The sequence below is a fragment of the Ammospiza caudacuta genome, chromosome 2 (assembly GCF_027887145.1).
Source record: "Ammospiza caudacuta isolate bAmmCau1 chromosome 2, bAmmCau1.pri, whole genome shotgun sequence".
In the NCBI taxonomy this organism is placed as follows: Eukaryota; Metazoa; Chordata; class Aves; order Passeriformes; family Passerellidae; genus Ammospiza; species Ammospiza caudacuta.
The window spans coordinates 8,234,798-8,253,551 of record NC_080594.1 but is presented as its reverse complement, the minus strand read 5'-3'; the positions used below and the strand labels follow the sequence as shown (position 1 = coordinate 8,253,551).

Here is an 18,754-nt window from a genome sequence, read left to right as displayed (position 1 = left end):
AAACAGTTCCAGAAACATTTCTGTAACTTTAATTTGGTTTGCAGTGTTACATAAAGAACAGGGTTTAAGCCAAGGAATAGGGATTGACAACAGTAAAGTCTTGCTGGCCTATTATGCTACATGTGTTTTAGCAAATATTTTTAGAAGAGATCAAAGCGGCTGCTGAGCTCCTCCCACTGCTATTCCATGTAGTTTGGGCAGTATGCTCTGGATCAGAGACAGTCTTACCTCCTGTGCTGAACCTTCCTGACAGGAAGGTTTATTCTGGCATGGGAAGTCCTTGCAGTGGAGAGAGGCGGCACACGGAAATATTGGAGGTGTAAGGAAAACACACCAAGGGACATCCAGAGTGCTTTTGGAGAAGAGGCTGTTGTTTATGTCCTCCTCTAAAGAATCTACATTTTTCTGTCCCAAAATAGTTCTGGAAAATGAGTTAGCACGTGGTAAGTGAAGACCATCCAGGGACTCACTTAAAAATTTCACATTACTGCTCTGATCTGAACCACTGCTGTTGACACAGGCTTGCAGGGCTACCAAAGAATTTGCAGCACATTTATATTTCTGAACTCAACTACCACTTTCCTGTTATCGCTTTAAGAGGTTCAGGCCTTTTAGGTAACACTTCTAGAAAAATGTCACACAGCATTATTACACATCACTTGGTTAATTAAGCAGCATAATTTGCGGAAATATTGTGCAACAGTAGGTTGCTGTTGCTAATGATGCGACTTAGAGATGCAGAAAAGAAGTGGGTACAAAATATTACAGAATGTGTACTTTAAAAATAAGGCCAAATTACTCATGTTACTGTGATAGAGAGATACATTAACAGAAGATTTCAAAGCAGGAGAAAAAGCATCACTCCAGACACCTACCAGAGATATTTGGATATCTGTGCTCCACATTGATTCCTTTATCATGTGCACTCCATCCCTAAACAAACCTGCTTTGCCCAGAAAAAGGATTATCAGACAGGTACCTCCTTCTGGCTCCTTGTGTCTTTTGCCACTGTGAAAGATGAGGTGAACAGCTGAACAATTCCAGTAAGAACTGGGAGTTAGAAACACTAAACTCTGTGTGTATGTACAATTCAATCAAGGTTTCATGCCCTTGTTTACCTTGGTCATTCTGTCACCTGAGTTTGTGACACTGCCCCTACAATCCCTGGAGCGCAGGCAGTACCTGCATACTGGCATGGACATGACTGGCTGCCCTAAAAGAGATGGGAAGAGGGTGAATTTGATTGTACCAATCCAGCAGCTGCAGGGGGATTCACATCAACTCACCCTCACTCATACACTGGGCATCAGAGCAACCTCAGCAGGTGATGTGTCATCACAAATCCTTCATGTCTTCATATTTTGCTTTGCTTCCCCCAGTGCAATAGGCTGTACCTTTTGAGTTTTGGAGTGATTCTCTCAAATTCTGGGCAAGTCATCTGCCACAGATGAGCTTTGCAAAGTGAAGATGTGTGGGACACAAAAGCAACTTTGAGACATGCAAAGACATGCTCAGACTTACCATTTTTCCTCATGGAGAAAATTCCCAAACTACAACATACAAGCATTGCTCAGCAGATGACATGGAGGAAGACCTTTAAAAAGCTGAAGACTGTTTATTTGCACACCTCTGATTGCAGCTTACATGTGCTGTTCCAGTCATTGCTGTGAAGGCAACAGTGGAAACACTACTGCTGATCCTTTCAGGTCACAAACTGCCCTGAGAAAGAACCCCCAGACCAGAGTGACAGAATTTGTAAAATCTGGGGAGGTTAGGGGGTAGAAACTGGACCTTTAAGGATGAAGTAAAACATGGGCCAACACATTTTTTGTGCTACATTTCCCTGTGTCTCCAAGCTCCTGAGAGATTTGTCTTTAATAAATCTTTTGATGGGCCCAAACCCTTGTGAATACCTACACATCAAGATCTCCACCTCCCTGGTGTGGGAGACAGAAAAATAGGAAGGGATAGGGACACAAGGGCAGCACAGAAGGATAGAAATGAAAAGAAAACAATTAGAGGCACATAGGGCTGAGTCCTGGGATGTGGCTGGGCACTGCAGGGAGCACCAGCCACCTGCTTATGTTGTCCAGAATAAACAGGAAGATTGACAAGCTCTGTTCAGGAAAAAGGCAAAAGCAGGCAGGACAGGTTGAAAGCTATGCTTCACATCAAAGCAAACCATGACTTGAAACCCATCAAGGCTGTTGAAACCAAAGGTCAGTGCCTATAATCAGTCACAGGAATGTCTACCTTTGAGCTACAGCCAGTGAGGAATCAGCAATTATTTTTCATGTTTTAACAGCCTTGCACAGTGTTTTACATAACAAGGTGTGCATCACCACTCAAGCTCAAATGGGACAATTATAATCAGCCACTGTAACAAGCAGTGCAAGGCAAGTGTTTCCTGGTGAGAGCTTCTATAGCAGCAGCAGATGCATAACTCCAGGACATTTGCTCCTTTCATGTTTTGTACCAGCTCTACCCAGTTGGGCAAATCATATTCAGCTTGTTTCTAAACACTTAGTCACATTACAGAATTCCTTGGGAATTTTAAAAATGGAGCAAATTGTCATAAAGAACTGCCCACTGTGTTAATCCATGAGCATGAGGAATTGCATTGCACTTGTCTGATAAGCTTGAGGAGCAGGGGCTGGTAGATCCAGAAGGTTATTGAAAAACAGAAGAGTTAGTTCTGTGTAATAGCACAACTAGAGCAAACACAAGTATTGAATGCAGCCCTCACCCCCACTGACAGGTTGCAGGGAGATTGAGATGTCTATCTCAGAGAGTAAAGAGTCAAATTTCCAGCTTGAACTAAAGACCTCAGCAGCTTATGCCATTCTAGAGCTGTATTTCCACAAAATCAGTTCCCCAGCCCAGATCAGCACTTGGCAGCTCCAGCATTTGTGCAAGGACCACAGCTTGGCCAAACCACTGCCTGCCAAGCTCCCCAAAAGGCAGAAGCTACACAGGTGACTGGAATTTTAGAAGTCCAAGGAGGCCTATGAAAAGCCAACTGAATAGCCCTATCACTTTACACAATCATTAAAAATAATTTTTTCCCTATAAAAATGGCACAGTAATTCAATTGCACAATGAATTTAATGAAATCCCCCTTTAAGCAGCTGCATACACTAACAGAGTTAAAGCTGTGAGTGCCCATGCTTTGCACATAATGGAAGCATTGATTTTGAATAGTATTTTTATAAAACTGTTCTGGAAGGGTTTTCTGACAAATCTCTTCCTATGAAAATGCTCACTTGTCATAATCCAATATTTTTTATTAAAAGAAACCAAAAACCTGTATTTCAAATACTGGAACATTGTTTGCCTTGGGAAAATAGGGGGGATTTTTTGCACAAAAACCTGTTCTCTATGCCATACAGCTCATCTGCTCCATTTCGTGAAGTGATCAACACTAGGTCCCTTCAGATAAACAAACCTGGATAGAAAAATTCATTTCAGTTTTGGACATAATGTGCTTGCACAATTGCTTTCTCATGCCAGTCTAAAGACATGCTTTTTTTTGGTGCTGCACAGGGCTAGCTGTTTTCTGACACAGACATGCCACAGTCAAAGATTTAAAGTTATCAGTGGCATTGCAAAGGCAGGAATTTAAGTAGTATTTAACAACACCAGGAAGCATATTCAGTCTTCCCCTCTTATCCCCATCCTAGAAACTCCCAAAGCAAGGCTAACCCCACCTTCTGACTGATGATTGAAAACTGGGATTGCCTCAAATATTCATAGGTAGCAGTGACACAGGTTACAGAACACACAAAGACTCAGTTTTGCCTTTGGTCTAAAACCACTGCTACAAACAAAGAAAACAACAAAAATCCAGAAGCAGCAGTCAACAGCTGAAAGGAGCTTTGTGCAAAAGTAATGGTTAAAATTCCATGCATTTTAAAGGTCAGGTTTTCATTTAATGTTTCAGTTAATTTTCCATATCTTCACTGCACCAGAAGATAGTCTTCCACTAGCAGCTTCCCATCCTCCCCTTTAATAATGAATAAAATTTTATGAAAGATTTTACATTAGAATTTACTTCCATTTTGAGGTAGAAAAATATTTTTACACTTTGCTACAGGGACAATCTAATGCCACTACTACAAAAGAACAGGTCCAAGAACTTCTAGCATGAAATGGAGTGAATATATACTGTCTGTTCCCTCATACAGGTGATACCTGAATAGAAGAAAAATTAATTACTCCAGTTGTCTCACTCTACAACTCAAACACAAGATACACACTCAGTGTTTTGTGAAGGGCAGCTAAGGAAAGTTGTGATATATCTCCTCCCTTTTTATTTCAAATTGCTTCAAGTGTCTTCACCTACTTTCCTCCTGTCAGCCAATTTCCTTCTGAGGTGGACAGCTCACTCAGTTTTGGAGGTGGTGGTTTGATGCCAGCAAACAGCCAAACACCCTCCCAGGTGCTTGCTTAGCCCCCTCTGCTCCAGGATGGTGAGGGAATAGAAGGAAGGCGAGAATACTTCAACAGGGAGAGCAAAAGGTGCCTATGCAAGCAAAGCAGAAACAAGAATTCATCCACAACTTCCCATGAGCAGGAAGACGTCCAGGCACATCTGAGTGAGCACAGGGTAGGGAATAGAAAGCCTTCACACTGCAAACTCCATTCTGCAACAGCCAAAACACTGATTTATCAACACTATTTTAGCATGAACCTGCCCCACCAGACCCAGTACCCCAGGACAGCTGGGTGCCTGCCCCCAAGTCCTGCTGGGCTGGGTTTGGCTGGGGTAGAGCTGGATTTCCTCACTAACTGGTATGGAGCTGTGCTTTGGACTTGTGCTGAACACAGGGTTGATAATATAAAGATGGTTTTTGTTATTGCTGAGCAGGGCTTACAAAGGGCCAAGGCTTTTTCTCTTTCTCATGCTGCCACACTGGAGAGGGAGCTGGGGATGCCTGGGAGGTTGGGAAGAGACACAGCCAGGAGAGGTGACCCAAAGGGATATTCCAGACCACATGGCATCCTGCTTACTGTTTAAGCTAGAGGGAAGAAAAAAGAAGGGGGAGATGTTTGGAGTGATGCCATTTGTCTTCCCAAGTCACTGTTATGTGTGATGGGACCTTGATCTCCTGGAGATGGCTGAACACCTGCCTAACCATGGGAAGAAGGGAATGAATGCCTTGTTTTGCTCTGCTTGCGTGCATGGCTTTTGCTTTTCCTATTAAGCTGTCTATATAAAACTCAACCCCATGAGTTTTCCAGCTTTTACCTTTCTGATTTTCTCTCCCTGATCCCTCTGGTGGGCAGTGGGCAGCGGCTGCCTCAGGCTTGGCTGCTGCCTGGGATTAAACCACGACACCCATTACAGCACCGGCAGCTTGGTTTCTTCAGTGTTTGCAGACACACCGCTCCTCCTAAATGCACTCTACCTGTTCTGTCATAAATACCTCATACCGCCAAAGACAGAATTATGTGAATTTAATGCATTGAATATTCAATAACAGACTGTCCTTGTTCTATACATTTAAATTGTCATCTGTGAGGCACAGCCAGAAGAAACAAGGAAGTTGAGAAAGTTCACTTGTAGCTTTTAACGATATGGAAAATTTGAAGTTAATTTGACGTGGAGTCAGATGGCATGGATGATTAGTGCTGCATCAATTTTAACACTCTCCTAATATTGAGAAATTATTCTTTGTCTTAACATTCTAAGACAGTTTTCAGACCTACTTCAATTAAACACTTAAGATTTTGTTTTCAGTGTTCAAAATAGCTTTGTAAAGATGCAAAACCATCAGCTCAGCTCAGACTGATTTCTTCAATACCTACAAATTCTTTTGCTTTGTCCTAATGTATTTTAGGCTTTAATTTACCATGAATAACCAAGACTTATTTATATTTACAGGGTACATATTGTACCCACAGGCATGAAAAATATAATTTGTCTCATCTAATGAGTCATCATTAGCTTTTGTTTCTACCTTTCCATAAGCAGAATATTATTAATGCATTCAACTGGAGTTATTTTTACCCAACAAATTATAGAATTATTTTTAAGAAGAGCTGTCATATGTCAGCCCATCACTATTACTGCAGGTTATTTTCACATAAAAAGCAAAAACTGAAAAAGCCTACTTAAAGGAAACATTCCATGATGAAAAATAAAAAAAATTGTCTTTATATAAAGGCAAAAATGACCAAAACTTTTGGATTTCCTTTTTTGTCTTAAATGCTCATGAAACTTTCAGAAAGATGCTGCTTGTTGCCTCAAGAACTTGAAACCAACTCTAGATAATCTGAGAAACCAAACAGAATTAAAAAATAAGACTGGCATAAGAACCAGCTCTCCATCACAGCAAATTACAGCCTCAACCCCTTCAAAACACTTCCACCATAAACTCTGAGGTGTGAAAACACACACATGTGAAGAGTCTTCCTTGGCAAAACACTTCAAATAATTTGTTAAAAAGATACCACTTACAGGTTCATTCTTCTGAAACTGGGATCCCAGATAAGGAAAATACATGAAAACATGTAAAACACTGCTTCATCTGTGTAGCAGTAGTTCAACAACGTCAACATGCCCCATTTGGAAACATCAGTCAGTGATAAAATACTTAAATGCAGAATACTTAAATTCCTAGAAAATTCAATTATGTAGCAGAAGACAGGCAAACTATACACCTCAATGTATCCTGAAAATGTCCATATTTATTTAAGGTAAAGGAAACAATTTCTGCTGTTCATTCAGTTAATCTTCACTCTTTACTACTTAACTACAGAGTTACTTTTAAGCTCTGAGAAATGAGACTCAAATAGACAGAAAGTTCTTCCTTTTACCATTAATAGGCTGTTAAGAACCTGAGTCATGAAAAAATGGGGAAGCTAAACCTTCAAGATGCTTAAAAAATATCACTTGAAAATAGAATTGTGACTGACAGATTAATACACAAAATATCAGTATCTGCAAGTACCACACAATTGCTTATCTGGTATCTTACTGTTCACACAGCTGCTCTCCCTTTGGCAGAGTTTTACCAGCACCACATTCCTGTCTTAGAGAACATGGTTTAAAAAGTCTTGACTAAATTAAGTAGAACGAGCAAGAAAAGCTTCATGAGAAAAACACCCAGCAAGCTTGAAGAGTTTTTACCAATTTAATTTGTTTTCCAGAAGTACTCACCAATTTTAAATAATGGCTCCATTCTTCATCTTCAAAAAAAACCAAAGCCTAAGGATAGTAAATCTTGAGTTGTGGGAGGAGGAGAAAACGGTGGGGAAATTAAAACTCAGTGCTCACAGAACACACCAGTGTAGTGGATGCCTGCCTGTCATCACAATAATCACCCAGTCTGGAGAGTAATTTGAATTATTGAGTGCAAAGAACCCTTCACACACACAGTGCAAGACAGAGGGAAGGTCAGCCTGACTCTTCAGATAAACTGGCAGGTGAAGGTGAGCTTGAGTTTTCATGATAGAGAAACTGTGGAGCAACAGCTTCTGCAGCCAGGGATAGCAAGAATTCCCAGGTGACAGGGAAGTCTGCATTTCCAAACCTTGAAATACAAACCCTTATCAGTCCTGTACACTAAGAGGTCATCTTTAAAGAGCTCATCCTTCACTGTGTCTGAGTATCTGTGGAGAGCTGATTTGAGGTGTGGCCAAGCAAAAAACCTCTGGAGCTCATCTGCTTCTCAGAATGTCCCAGGCATCAACCAGACACGGTGACAACCTCAGTACATGACTCTAAGGAGGGGCCTTGGTTGCACAGTGTCACTAGAAGAAAAGTGAAATATTAATTTCTCTTCATAATCCATCAATATTCAAAGACCAGGAGGAAAAAATTGGCTTTCCATGGGAATTGAAAGGGAAAATTCCCCAGTCTTGCAAGACAGGCAGTAGCACCCTCACCATTAAAATGCAGAGGTGGGCTCCAAAAAGCTCTAATTATTCTGCTTTCTGTGTTTAAATGTTCACCTTACAATTTTTTTCATTCATTTTTATTAATCTACCATTATGTTAAAGAAAATATGTATAGGTCAAATACTCTACCTATCTCATTATGAATGCTTCTGACCAAGACAAGTCCCTGATTTTAGGAGGGAGTAAAAATCTAATCTGTCTTTCAGTCTTAAGACTGCTGTAAAATCATTTTACAATGCAAGGAATGAAACCATATATGCATTTGTTTTCTCCTCCTCAGAGTTTATTTTGCATGTGATTTTACAGTTTATACTTCACATCATACATTTATTCCTTCTCTTGAAGAAAGGTTTGACACAGACACTTGCCATTACATTTTGAAACCTGGAACTGTGCCAGCAAAATAAAATTAAAAAAAAAAAAAAGAAACAAACCACCCTATAAAACATATTAGAATAATACATTGTAAATATAACATGTTTTAGAAGTTGCTCTGTATTAGAAGTAAAACAATCTGGGGAAAAAAAAAAAGATAATCAGTTCCAGTTGCTAAAACAGCTCAGTATATTTTATTTAAAGTCATAGCGTAACAGGAATGCTTTTATTAGCCCACAACCAAACAATGATCAAACAGGTGTAGAGGAAAATGAAGCATGATCCTGTGGTACTCAACTGCAATATAACATTCTCTGCCACACAGAACATATCAGACTGGGGATGTTCACAAAGCCCTTTCAGTGTGAACTCTGCAAAAGACTTTTCCATCATGCTGCATTATTCCATCCCTCGTTTTGCTTAAGAAGTAAGCCACAAGTAAGCATTCCAAGAACTGTGAATAGATTATCAGTGTTGGCACCAACTATTCAGTAGTTTACACAATGGTTCACAAAGGAAACTGGGTAAAATTATGACTTGGAAATGGTCACGGACATCTTCCTCTTTGGCTACTTTAAAAGTTAGAAAATTCAGATTGGTACAAAAGACATTCATTTCGGAACCAATTCAAATATGTTTTTAAATAAATGGAACAAAATAAAGCATGTCTCGTTAATTTGGTATTAATTTTCCAGAATAATCTGCAATACATTTTCAAATATACAAAATCTTACTCTTTACAAAAAAGTTGTAGCTTATTGAATAAACTCGCTTGAATTATCTTAGCAGCACTCCAATAATTAACTATCTTAATTTTAATCAAAAAGAACCACCTTAGTTTGATCACTGAATTTTGAGAATGCTTCTTAACGAGAAGCAATGTTTCAAAAGTTATAAAAGTGCAAGGACATCATCATGTTCCAAGCTGAAAGGCAGCTTCTGCAAGTAGTGAAATCAGTATTGCAAGGTCCTGATGTTAGTGAAATATATGCAGCAGGAAGAACTACACTTTAAGTACCTCTTCCAGTGTGGTATTGTTGCATTAAGAACAAAACATGCTTCTCACTGAACATTTTAGTGATCTAAATAAAACAGTTGTGTGTCATTTTAGTCCATCTCTAGCAAGTGAGATGCTCAGATTTAGTGATTTGGGTGGGAGCAGACAACCAGCACACACAAAAGCATCAGCAGGCCCCCACTCAATCGGCCTGCTCATTTTGCTGCCCAGCATTTTTGTGCATTTGTAATTAAGTAAAACATGGCAAAGTACAAGACTCTCCGAGAACCTTCTTATCCATTTGGATAAGCATTTCTAATTCCATGTTAGACTTCATTGAAGAAGAGGAGCCTCAAATTAGGTCCCACAAACCGTTAAGGCTGCCTTTTAGCCAAAAACTTCTGTTTCATTTAAGCAAACTACTTACTTTTAGTAAGAAGCATTAATACATAATGAATATCTGAATTCACTATCAAAATGAGGATTATAAGAAATTACAAACTTTGGAGCAGGATCACTCTTACCATTCCTGATAAAATTCTGTAAACAACAATTTAATTGAGAATACCTGCTGCTTTGCAACACCTTAAGTGTAATTTCGTACTACTAGAACTACAAAACCAACATTTTCCTTTCTGCCTCTTTGTAAAGCTTCCTCAAAAGAGGGCCTAGCAAGTCAAGAGCTCTGCACTTATATGTGAATATTAATCTTACATTTTACATACCTACTATTACTATACTCAGCCTCAGAAAGCCTCCTTAAAGCAAGTTTTGTTATACTTAGTACTAGTATAGTGTATCAGCACTTCTTTGTGACTTGCTTCTTCTGTGGTGGTCACAGAGAACTTCACTTTGGGATGTCCACGTTGTGAAGCACAAGAGCAACTCTGCTTGGAATGTACACCTAGGAAAAACATGACAAGAACAAGAACAGTTGAAAAACCCAGAAAATTAACAGGACACAACTTCTAAAAAACAGTATATGGAAAAAACCCCCCCATATTTTAACTGTTAAAAATCTGTCATTTGGGCACTGTTGTGGGTATAAATATAATATTTAAAGAATGATTATCGACTGCTTAGTCCCTAGCATTGGAATTACACAAGATAAAAATTTTAAAGGCAGACTGATTACAATCTCTTCTGTATTTTTCTTTTAACAGCTTATAGCGATATATTTTAGGTGACTGCCAGGAGAGGGCCTCACATGACTTACAATGACCAGTTTCAAAAACCTGAGAACATCCAGGTCAACAGATGGGCCAGTGATAAATGACAAAGTTCTGCAACTCCCTTTTGCTGTGAATGAAAGTTGTCCCAAGGCCTGTGATGTCATTTCATACAGGTAAATATCAGCAATATGACACAGCAGCACATTCTTCACACTCTTGGCACCTATGGAATGTCAGTGGCTGAGCAATAAAATCCCCTCTCAAAAATGGACAGAATCAAAATTAACCATTTAAATGATTGAACTTTGCTTCCCTTTTTTTTTTCCATGAATACCACAAAAATATCCAAACACATATAATCAAAAGACTTCTCATAGATCACAAAAGAACTCGTGGCAATGTATTTTACATGACATTCCTTCCAAGCTGAGCAGAGTCACAATCAGAAAACAAGACTGATATGTGCTATCTAGCAATTACCTTGATACACGGTACTCCATCAATTGTCAGGTCTATGAATGTGTTTTCTGAACAAGTCAATAAAAACGCAATTATAAAAGGTAACACAAGATTGAAGATTATTGGTTTCATTCTGACAATGTCCTCTTTTAGACTATCCTTCATCCCTGTGGAATGTCTAATATTCTGCAATTTCAACTGCGTTATCTGCTAACGAGAGCCTGATGGCACGAAAGGCTTTCATTGTTTTCAGAACAGAATAAAGCAATAAAGCAAAGAGCTCTAGGAAAAGGAGAAAAAAAAGGAAAATAGCTGATCTTCATTGAATCAGACAGAGCAGTGTCCAATGCTTCTTGAAAGGCAGCGAACATAATGATTTCCCCTAAGGTTTCAGTGATAAATAGCTTCTATAAACTGGTGCAGGAGAGGAAATACTTAATGAAGTCAACTACCTCAAAACATACAGATAAAGGAGAGATTCTGAAGTTGTGTACTGAGAAATTCAGCACTCTGGGTTTGGATGATGAAGTGAGAAGGGAGAAGGAAGAAACAGAAATAAGTTTTCTGTGAAAGAATTTGTAAAATGTTATTTCAGTTACGGGGAAATAAAAAATTAAAGTTAATGCAGGACACAGCAATTCTCAATTATATTGTGGTCAATAATGTGTCAGATCCTAGGAGGAGTAAATTATCCCAATTCCTTTAAAGTCAATTTACATCAGCAGAGAATCTAAGCGCAGTGTGGGTCATCCAACTCCAACCACTTAATTGACAAGTAGAATTTTAAAACTGGTTTAAGCAGAATTTCAGAATTTGCACAGATAATTATATTTAAACTAATGACAGATGTTTTCCATTTGCCACGAAGAGCTGTATCTGCCAGCTTATTACTTTAGTCACTTGCTTTTTCCTTACCTAGGGAAATTAAACACATATTTCAGAGTTTTTTTATCTTGGTGGGCTTCTTGCTAAATCACAGAAAAAGCCACATATGGCTCTATCTCCTAATCTTATTTCATTGGTCATGTAACCACCTCTAAGGCTATTTGCTACAAAAAGCAACAATTAAGGCGTGAACAATGCAAAAACACCAATTATTGACTAAGCACATAATTAATTACAAATAAGATTATTCATTTTTCATTCCACTGGTGTACAATTTTTTTAAAAGGATAAATACAACACAACTATTAGATACTACTCGTTACAAATATATAAGTATTATAGGTATATAAGTATTATTACTATTCCTTTCCCCCAGCCCAACAATATTCCCAGAAATACTACAGTCTATGTGCTCTGGCTTTGTTACTTGTTTCAATAGACAGAACTCAGAAGATTGTGTGAGGGACTGAGGAAGAACCATGTGACCAGTGAGGTTGCAAAGATCACTTGTTTTTCCTGAGATAAAGTGAAAACTGGAAGATTATCTGCCCAGGATCCCAGCAGGGTTTTCAGCCCAGATTTCTCACCTCCACTCCTCCTTCTGACAGCCTAAACCAAAAAAATTCCTCACCCTTTTCACTCCAGTATTATTCCTTTTCTTTCAGCACCTCTCACTTGAATTACCACTCTTGTAGCAACATATCCCCCTTTACTAAAATTTATTTTTCTATATTTTTTTCCCTGAGTGTACTGACTGCTTCAAGCCAGTGCACAAAGTCAACTGTGCTCCATACATATGCTTCAATCTGCCATTAAGTAACACTACTAAAAAAGTCAGGAATCCATTGCTGACAGGATAAGCTGAAATGCAAGCATTTCATTGTATGTTTGAATTCAGACACTTTGAAATATATAAATGTAATGATAATCAAATGTAAAAATGTATGGATAATCCTTAGCTCTAGATGTGTCTGGATTGGACCTTGACCATTCAGTTGATCAATGATTTACTCTAATTCAGTGTCATCTACAACTGTGCTCTGTCCCAACATGCTGGTCACTGCTCCAGACTCCAAACAGGATCAGTTCCCTCACAATTCCTAAGACTTTCTCCTTGATTCCAGTCAAGAGATGCACACAGAACCTCTGATTGTTCAAACAGCAGTGGCCAAGCCAGTTTTTAACCCACGTAACAACTTTATTTTCCCTGCGGCTCCTAGGCAGGAATGCTGCAGGAGACAAGGCTGAAAGTCTTACTGAACTCACTGGAGCAACCTTGGCACAGAGCTTGAGTCATTTCATCAGGAAAGCAATCAGGCTGACCACGCATGCTTTGACTTTGCTAAATCCAGGCTGGCTTTCTGACTGACCCATCTCATGTAACCCACTTGCCTGGGCACAGGTTGCAAGAGGAGGTGGTTCTTTTCTTCTGCAGCAATTACCCTACAGACCTCTCAGCCTTCCTTTCCAGCCTTGCTTCAGCTGTCAGAAATTTCCCCTGACCACTATCATTTTTTTCAGATAATAATCACCAGCCTTGCAATCACATCACTGAAATAATCCAAGCCTCTGGGTGTACCCCACTTATACATAGCCTCTTTAGCCTACTGCTCTGCTACTTTATTTTCAGTAGTGCAACATCACACAAAAGTGTCTGAAAGAAGACTTTGCCCTTGGAGTCTGAGTAAAAAAAAAAAAAAACAAAACAAAAAGGCACTGAATACTCCTGGTATTGTCCATATTATCCATCGCAGTTTTCAATCTTCCCTTTGTCAAGGGACTTGCCTTTTTGTTGTTTTTCTTTACCAGCAGATTTGCAGAATCACCTTTCTCTCTTCTTCATTTTATATATATAGTATACAGCCTGAGATATATATATCTATCTATAAATAGACAAGTGTATAAAAATACATAGAGGCTTCCTGATTAAAACCATTACAGGAAACCTAGGTATTCTTCAGCAAAAAACACTCTAAGAGATATGTAATTTTTTCCTTTTTCCATTTCCTAGGAAGAGTGTCTCAAAAGTTTATTCTTTCATATACTGCTGCTGAATTATATACTTTCAATTACCAGCTTCAGTTCTACTGATCTCTGCTCTTTTAACCTGCTTTTTTCTGATCACAATTTTTATCCCATTCATGTCTCCTTCACCATTTCCCAAGGCTCACTAGATGAACATGGGCAGAAGTGAAAACCCAAAGAACAGAACACTAAAGAGAATTCATTCATAGCTTACCCACATCAATCAAATCACCCTCAGAGTCTCTCTTATGTTCCAAGCTTTCTGCTCATCCTGAACATCCTTTCCAGGCACTTCCTCCCCTCCAGACTCCTCCATGTTGGGAAGGGCCTCAGGAGACCCAAAGTCCCTGCTGGAAGCAGGGTGAGCTCTGAGATCAGAGAGGGTCATCAGGATCTCAGTGAATTGTCCCTCTGCTCTCTGTACCAATTATTAACTTACAACCTCGAGCCCTCTAAGGTTCACACCAACCCCACTATTTTAGGAAGCCAAGACGACACCTAAAAACACACACAGGAAGGCTCATGAGGCCTTTTCTGACAGGGGAGTGCCACATGGGGATTGGAAAGCATCCAATCTGTTTGAGACAGCATGACTCAGCTGCAAGGCAGTTTTTGAAAAAGTTAACTTTCAAACATTTCATAAAATATCACCGAAAGTCGTTTTATTCTCAGTTTGGCAGGAATGGAGTAACTGCTGTTACTTCACCAGCAGATGTGCGAGCAGAGAGCATGGTGGGGAATCTTGTTCATAAGGCAAATACAAAATGGGATTTTGTTGGCACTTTTGACCTTTTTATTCTGCATGTCCATACGAGGCAGCTACACTGTCTGAAACTGGGCAAGTCCTACACAGATCAAGGCTTCTGGCACTAAAACAGTATAACTAGTAAAGAGACAAAAAAAAATTAATTATTTTTAATCATCAACCTCTTGCCCACCAACTATCTATCAAGATCATAGTCTATTCATGCTGGATATATCACAAACAGGTCAAAAACAACTGGTACTACTACTGGCCAGGATTGTAAGAGGTTTCCAGCCAAATTCTTACTCCTTATACTTTTTTTTTTTCTTTGAATATCCAGAACATTTCTAGGAAAATAAGAGATTTAAAGAATTAAGAGTACAGGATTACCACATGTAGGAAGCACCTGTGAACAGCAGCAGCTATAGGCAGAAATATCACCTTATATATTTCAGAAGAGGACTAAAACACACAGCAATCTCCAAATATATCTAAAAACCCACAAGCAAGAGGTTCTACAAATGACAACTGCTGCTTTCAGATCTGTCAGACTAATTCAGTACCAGGTGCAAGCACAACCAAAATTGGCTGGAACTGCAATGAACTGCTCTTCCTCTGACTTTCAGGATTGGAAAACACCAAGCCCTAAAAATAATTTCAAGGTCATTTTGCAACAGATGGGAGAATTACTAGAACTCAGAGCTAGATCAGGCACTGCAGAAAAATACTCAGTAGCACATATTGCAGCTGGTAGATGCAGAAGGCAATGTCACAAGAGCCTGTGCCAACATCATCCAAAACTTTTAATTAAAATGAGGACTTTAGACAATCTCCTGTCTCTGTATGGCCACTAATTTTCACACATGGACACTATTCTGAGAATATAATTAACCACCCAAGAATAAAATAGATGATAGCTCTTCCTTTCAGACTCTAATTTATTATACAAAACCTCACACATTTTAGTTTTCATTTTGGTAGATTTTGCACATGACAAAGTAGGTGTGCTTAAAATAATGTGAAGTTTTTGCCTTCCAATTTGTTTTTCAATTTACAGGTACACAGCATGAATATGCAGAAAATAATGTCTTAGATTGTCTTGCTTCATTTATGCAAAAGAAGTCCATTTACTGCAAAAGGTGTGTCTCAAAATTTCTTCTCTATTACCTTCTGCACTCTTTTTTCAGGTTGAGAAAAAGTACTTTAAGACAACAAAAATCCCTGAAAAATAACTACTCTGAAGACAAAGATAGGATGAAACAAAATTAATAACAGAGTAACTTCACATTACATTTGCTGGTGGTTTTAAGAAGTCAAACAATCAATGAAGATGAACAAATGAATTTAGAAGTCTTAATCATCAAGATTTAAAAAACAAAAAGACCTTTGTGGCATTAAATTCTGATTGATTCATCTAGTTTGAACAGTTAAGTTTCCAACTACAAACATTCTTTCATTTAGTCTATCTGCAAATCAGGGGAGAAAACAGATAAGATTACATCAGTCATTTAAAATTTAATATATAAATCCTTATGTATAATACATAATCCTTATGTAAAATTTAATACATAAATCCTTATAATGAAAGTTATTTGAATGAATATTTTCAAAGCTAAGGTCACTAAATGCTTTTAGATCATTTCCATCTATGGCAGTATTTTAATTTGCCCACAGACTTAAGGAAGCAGGAAGTTGCACTTTGACACTGAATAATATACATGAAGGTCAAGGTTAAAAACTCAAGGCTGTAATAAGGATATTCTTAAAATAAACTATATAATTTCACCTTAATTTAATGTGAAAAGATCTATCATTGAATGCCAAAAATTGAGAAAAAGAAAAGGCCGCACTGGGGACAGGGGGAAAGGAATACTCTGACATCTATTTATTTTTTAGCTAATTGGAATGAACTACAGAAAAAGTAAATCAATAAAAGTCAAAATATGTTAAGCAATTATATTTCACAATAAATCATATACTACTTTTCCAATGACACAATATCCTCTGCAATATTCCACTTAGCCTCTTTATTACTCAGTTTCTGTTGGTGCACAAAGCAGAAAAGTATAACCCCTCCATTTCAATAAAAATGCAAACTTTTGGCACGGTACAAAAAATTTACTAGGACGCTTATTGATAGCTAGTTCTTTCCTACAGCAAAATTCAATCAAGTTGGGTACCTTAGAAAAGGCCAACAAGATATTCTGAGTAATACACTATTAAAAAAATTACACTTTTTCTTCCCCCTGCCCCAAATCTAAGTTTCACATCCAACCACAAAAGCCAAGCCAGGTATCAGGAAATGAATTAATCCAAAAAGTGGCACCAAGATCTGACAGGGGTTGAAATGTGTGTGCAGCTCTTAAGTTACATTCTGCCAAGAGATGATGAAACATAAACAAGACCAAAGGTTTATCAAAAAAGCACACATAAACATACCTCCAAAAAGACTACTATGAGAATACCAGAGTGGAGCTGTAAATAGAAATGAAGCTAAAGGGGTAAAAAAGATCTATTCCTACAGTGACAAAATGGTTCACAGCTTGTTATTAGAAAGTTTGATTACATGGAATGTTACGTACATTTCATATATTTGTTAACAATCCATTATAGAAAAAGCAGTGAAATGAAAAAATTAGTACAGTTATTTAAATAAGTCATATTACAAAGGGCATTTCTGTGCATTTTCTATGAAGTTTACAAGGTGTGTCTGATGATTTTGAATTCTGGCCCTCTAAGAGCTTTACTAAACAAGCCTGAAAATTGGACAGTGAAATGCTCAGCAGTGCTTACAAAGCTTCATCTTCTTCCAGGATTCTTTGCTCCAGGAATTTCATATCTCCCTTCTTCTCATTTTGATATGCCACCTTGAATATTTCTTTTATTAGATGATTTTTAGAATGAATCATGTCACATTTAATCTTCTATTTTTGTACCACATTTGTGTGCTATTAAAGCCTGACTTGAGAAGCAGAATTATTGCATGTGATTTCATTTTGTCACAACCCTCTGGGCATGTTTTATTGACAATGTTTACTCACACATCTTAAGGAAGGTGCATCTCTCATTAAAAAAATACTCTTTCAAAGTTTGTAGTGGAGGAGAAACTAGAACTTTTGAAACAAGAAACTCAAGTCTCATGGATTATGAATTATTATTATTGAGGTGGCATCATATGTTATTTGGTGGGAAGACTTCTGAGTTGGACTTTAGAAACTGCAATTAAGACTAAAGAAACTCTTAAGCTGGACAAATTACCCAATAACCTGGATAAAAATTGCTATTTGAAATAAAACACCTTTGTTTTACTGCAAAATAGCAGCTGGAGGCATTTACTGTAGCTTTTGTTAGTTCTTACATGAAGACCTATTTGCTGAATTTAGGTTTTCCAGATGTTTTTCCTCAATCACTTTTACTCACTGTCCTTTCACTGGTACTTTACCTTTATTTGGTGCAAGAGGCATCCTCTGGGGGCTTGGCTGGAGCTGCTCTGTGAATTGGGTGGCAGAAGGACACAAGTGAATGGGTTTAATGGGTTTCTCTCTGACCTAGAAGTGCCATTGCCATGCCACAGCTTTTGGTGCAAAAGTGCATTTGCTGCAGTGTTTGCCACATGCCTTATCTTGCACATACTCCTAGCAAACCACAGCTTCACGTTCTGCCACGTTTGTTTCTGGCTTGGAAGGCTTGCACTCACCATCTAATGAACTAAATGTGAAATACACGTTCCGAATCACAGTTAATTGGCTTGCAAAAGTTAAGTTAGTGATAGATAATTCAGATGCTCTCCAATCATCCAGGCAATGTACTTGAATTGGGCACACGAAGCAAGAACTCTGGAAGCAATAATTTGCTACATAACCTTCAGGAATGAAACCTCAGACCTTTCATTTCAAAGTAGCACAAATACTTACCCACACTATGAAGGAACTATCACATGCAAATACTTAAAAAAGAAAAAAACAAACCCCAAACCCATTCCTAAGATCCTTTACACCAAGCACAAAAATTCTCTCATGTAAAGAAAAGATTTTAAATCATGCAAATGAAAGAAATGCCAATACTCTGGATACAATGAAAGAAAGAGAGATAGAGGTTAGAAGTGAAAATAATTTTCAGCAGTTTAGATCTTATGAGAAAAGTTAAGATGTGACACTGGAAAATCATGTTCTGTTCAACCATGGAAGGGGAGTG

General features: G+C 38.2%; 1 protein-coding gene across 3 annotated transcripts in view; it reads right to left on the bottom strand.

Moving 5' to 3' along the window:
* Nucleotides 1-8,177: 8,177 nt before the first annotated feature.
* GBE1 (1,4-alpha-glucan branching enzyme 1) overlaps nt 8,178-18,754 on the bottom strand; it is a 137,130-nt gene continuing 126,553 nt past the window's right edge. The window contains exons 16-18 of one of the 3 annotated variants that reach the window (XR_009276006.1): nt 18,003-18,050; nt 10,000-10,178; nt 8,178-8,416 (exon numbers count right to left, since the gene is read on the bottom strand). Coding sequence is in view for 2 of the 3 variants with exons in the window: in XM_058825322.1 (XP_058681305.1) it covers nt 10,122-10,178; nt 18,003-18,050 (105 nt within the window). In the remaining variant the exon portion in view is untranslated. Of the gene's footprint in view, nt 10,179-18,002; nt 18,051-18,754 lie in introns of all 3 variants that reach the window. The other 2 variants (XM_058825322.1, XM_058825323.1) reach the window with 2 other exon arrangements.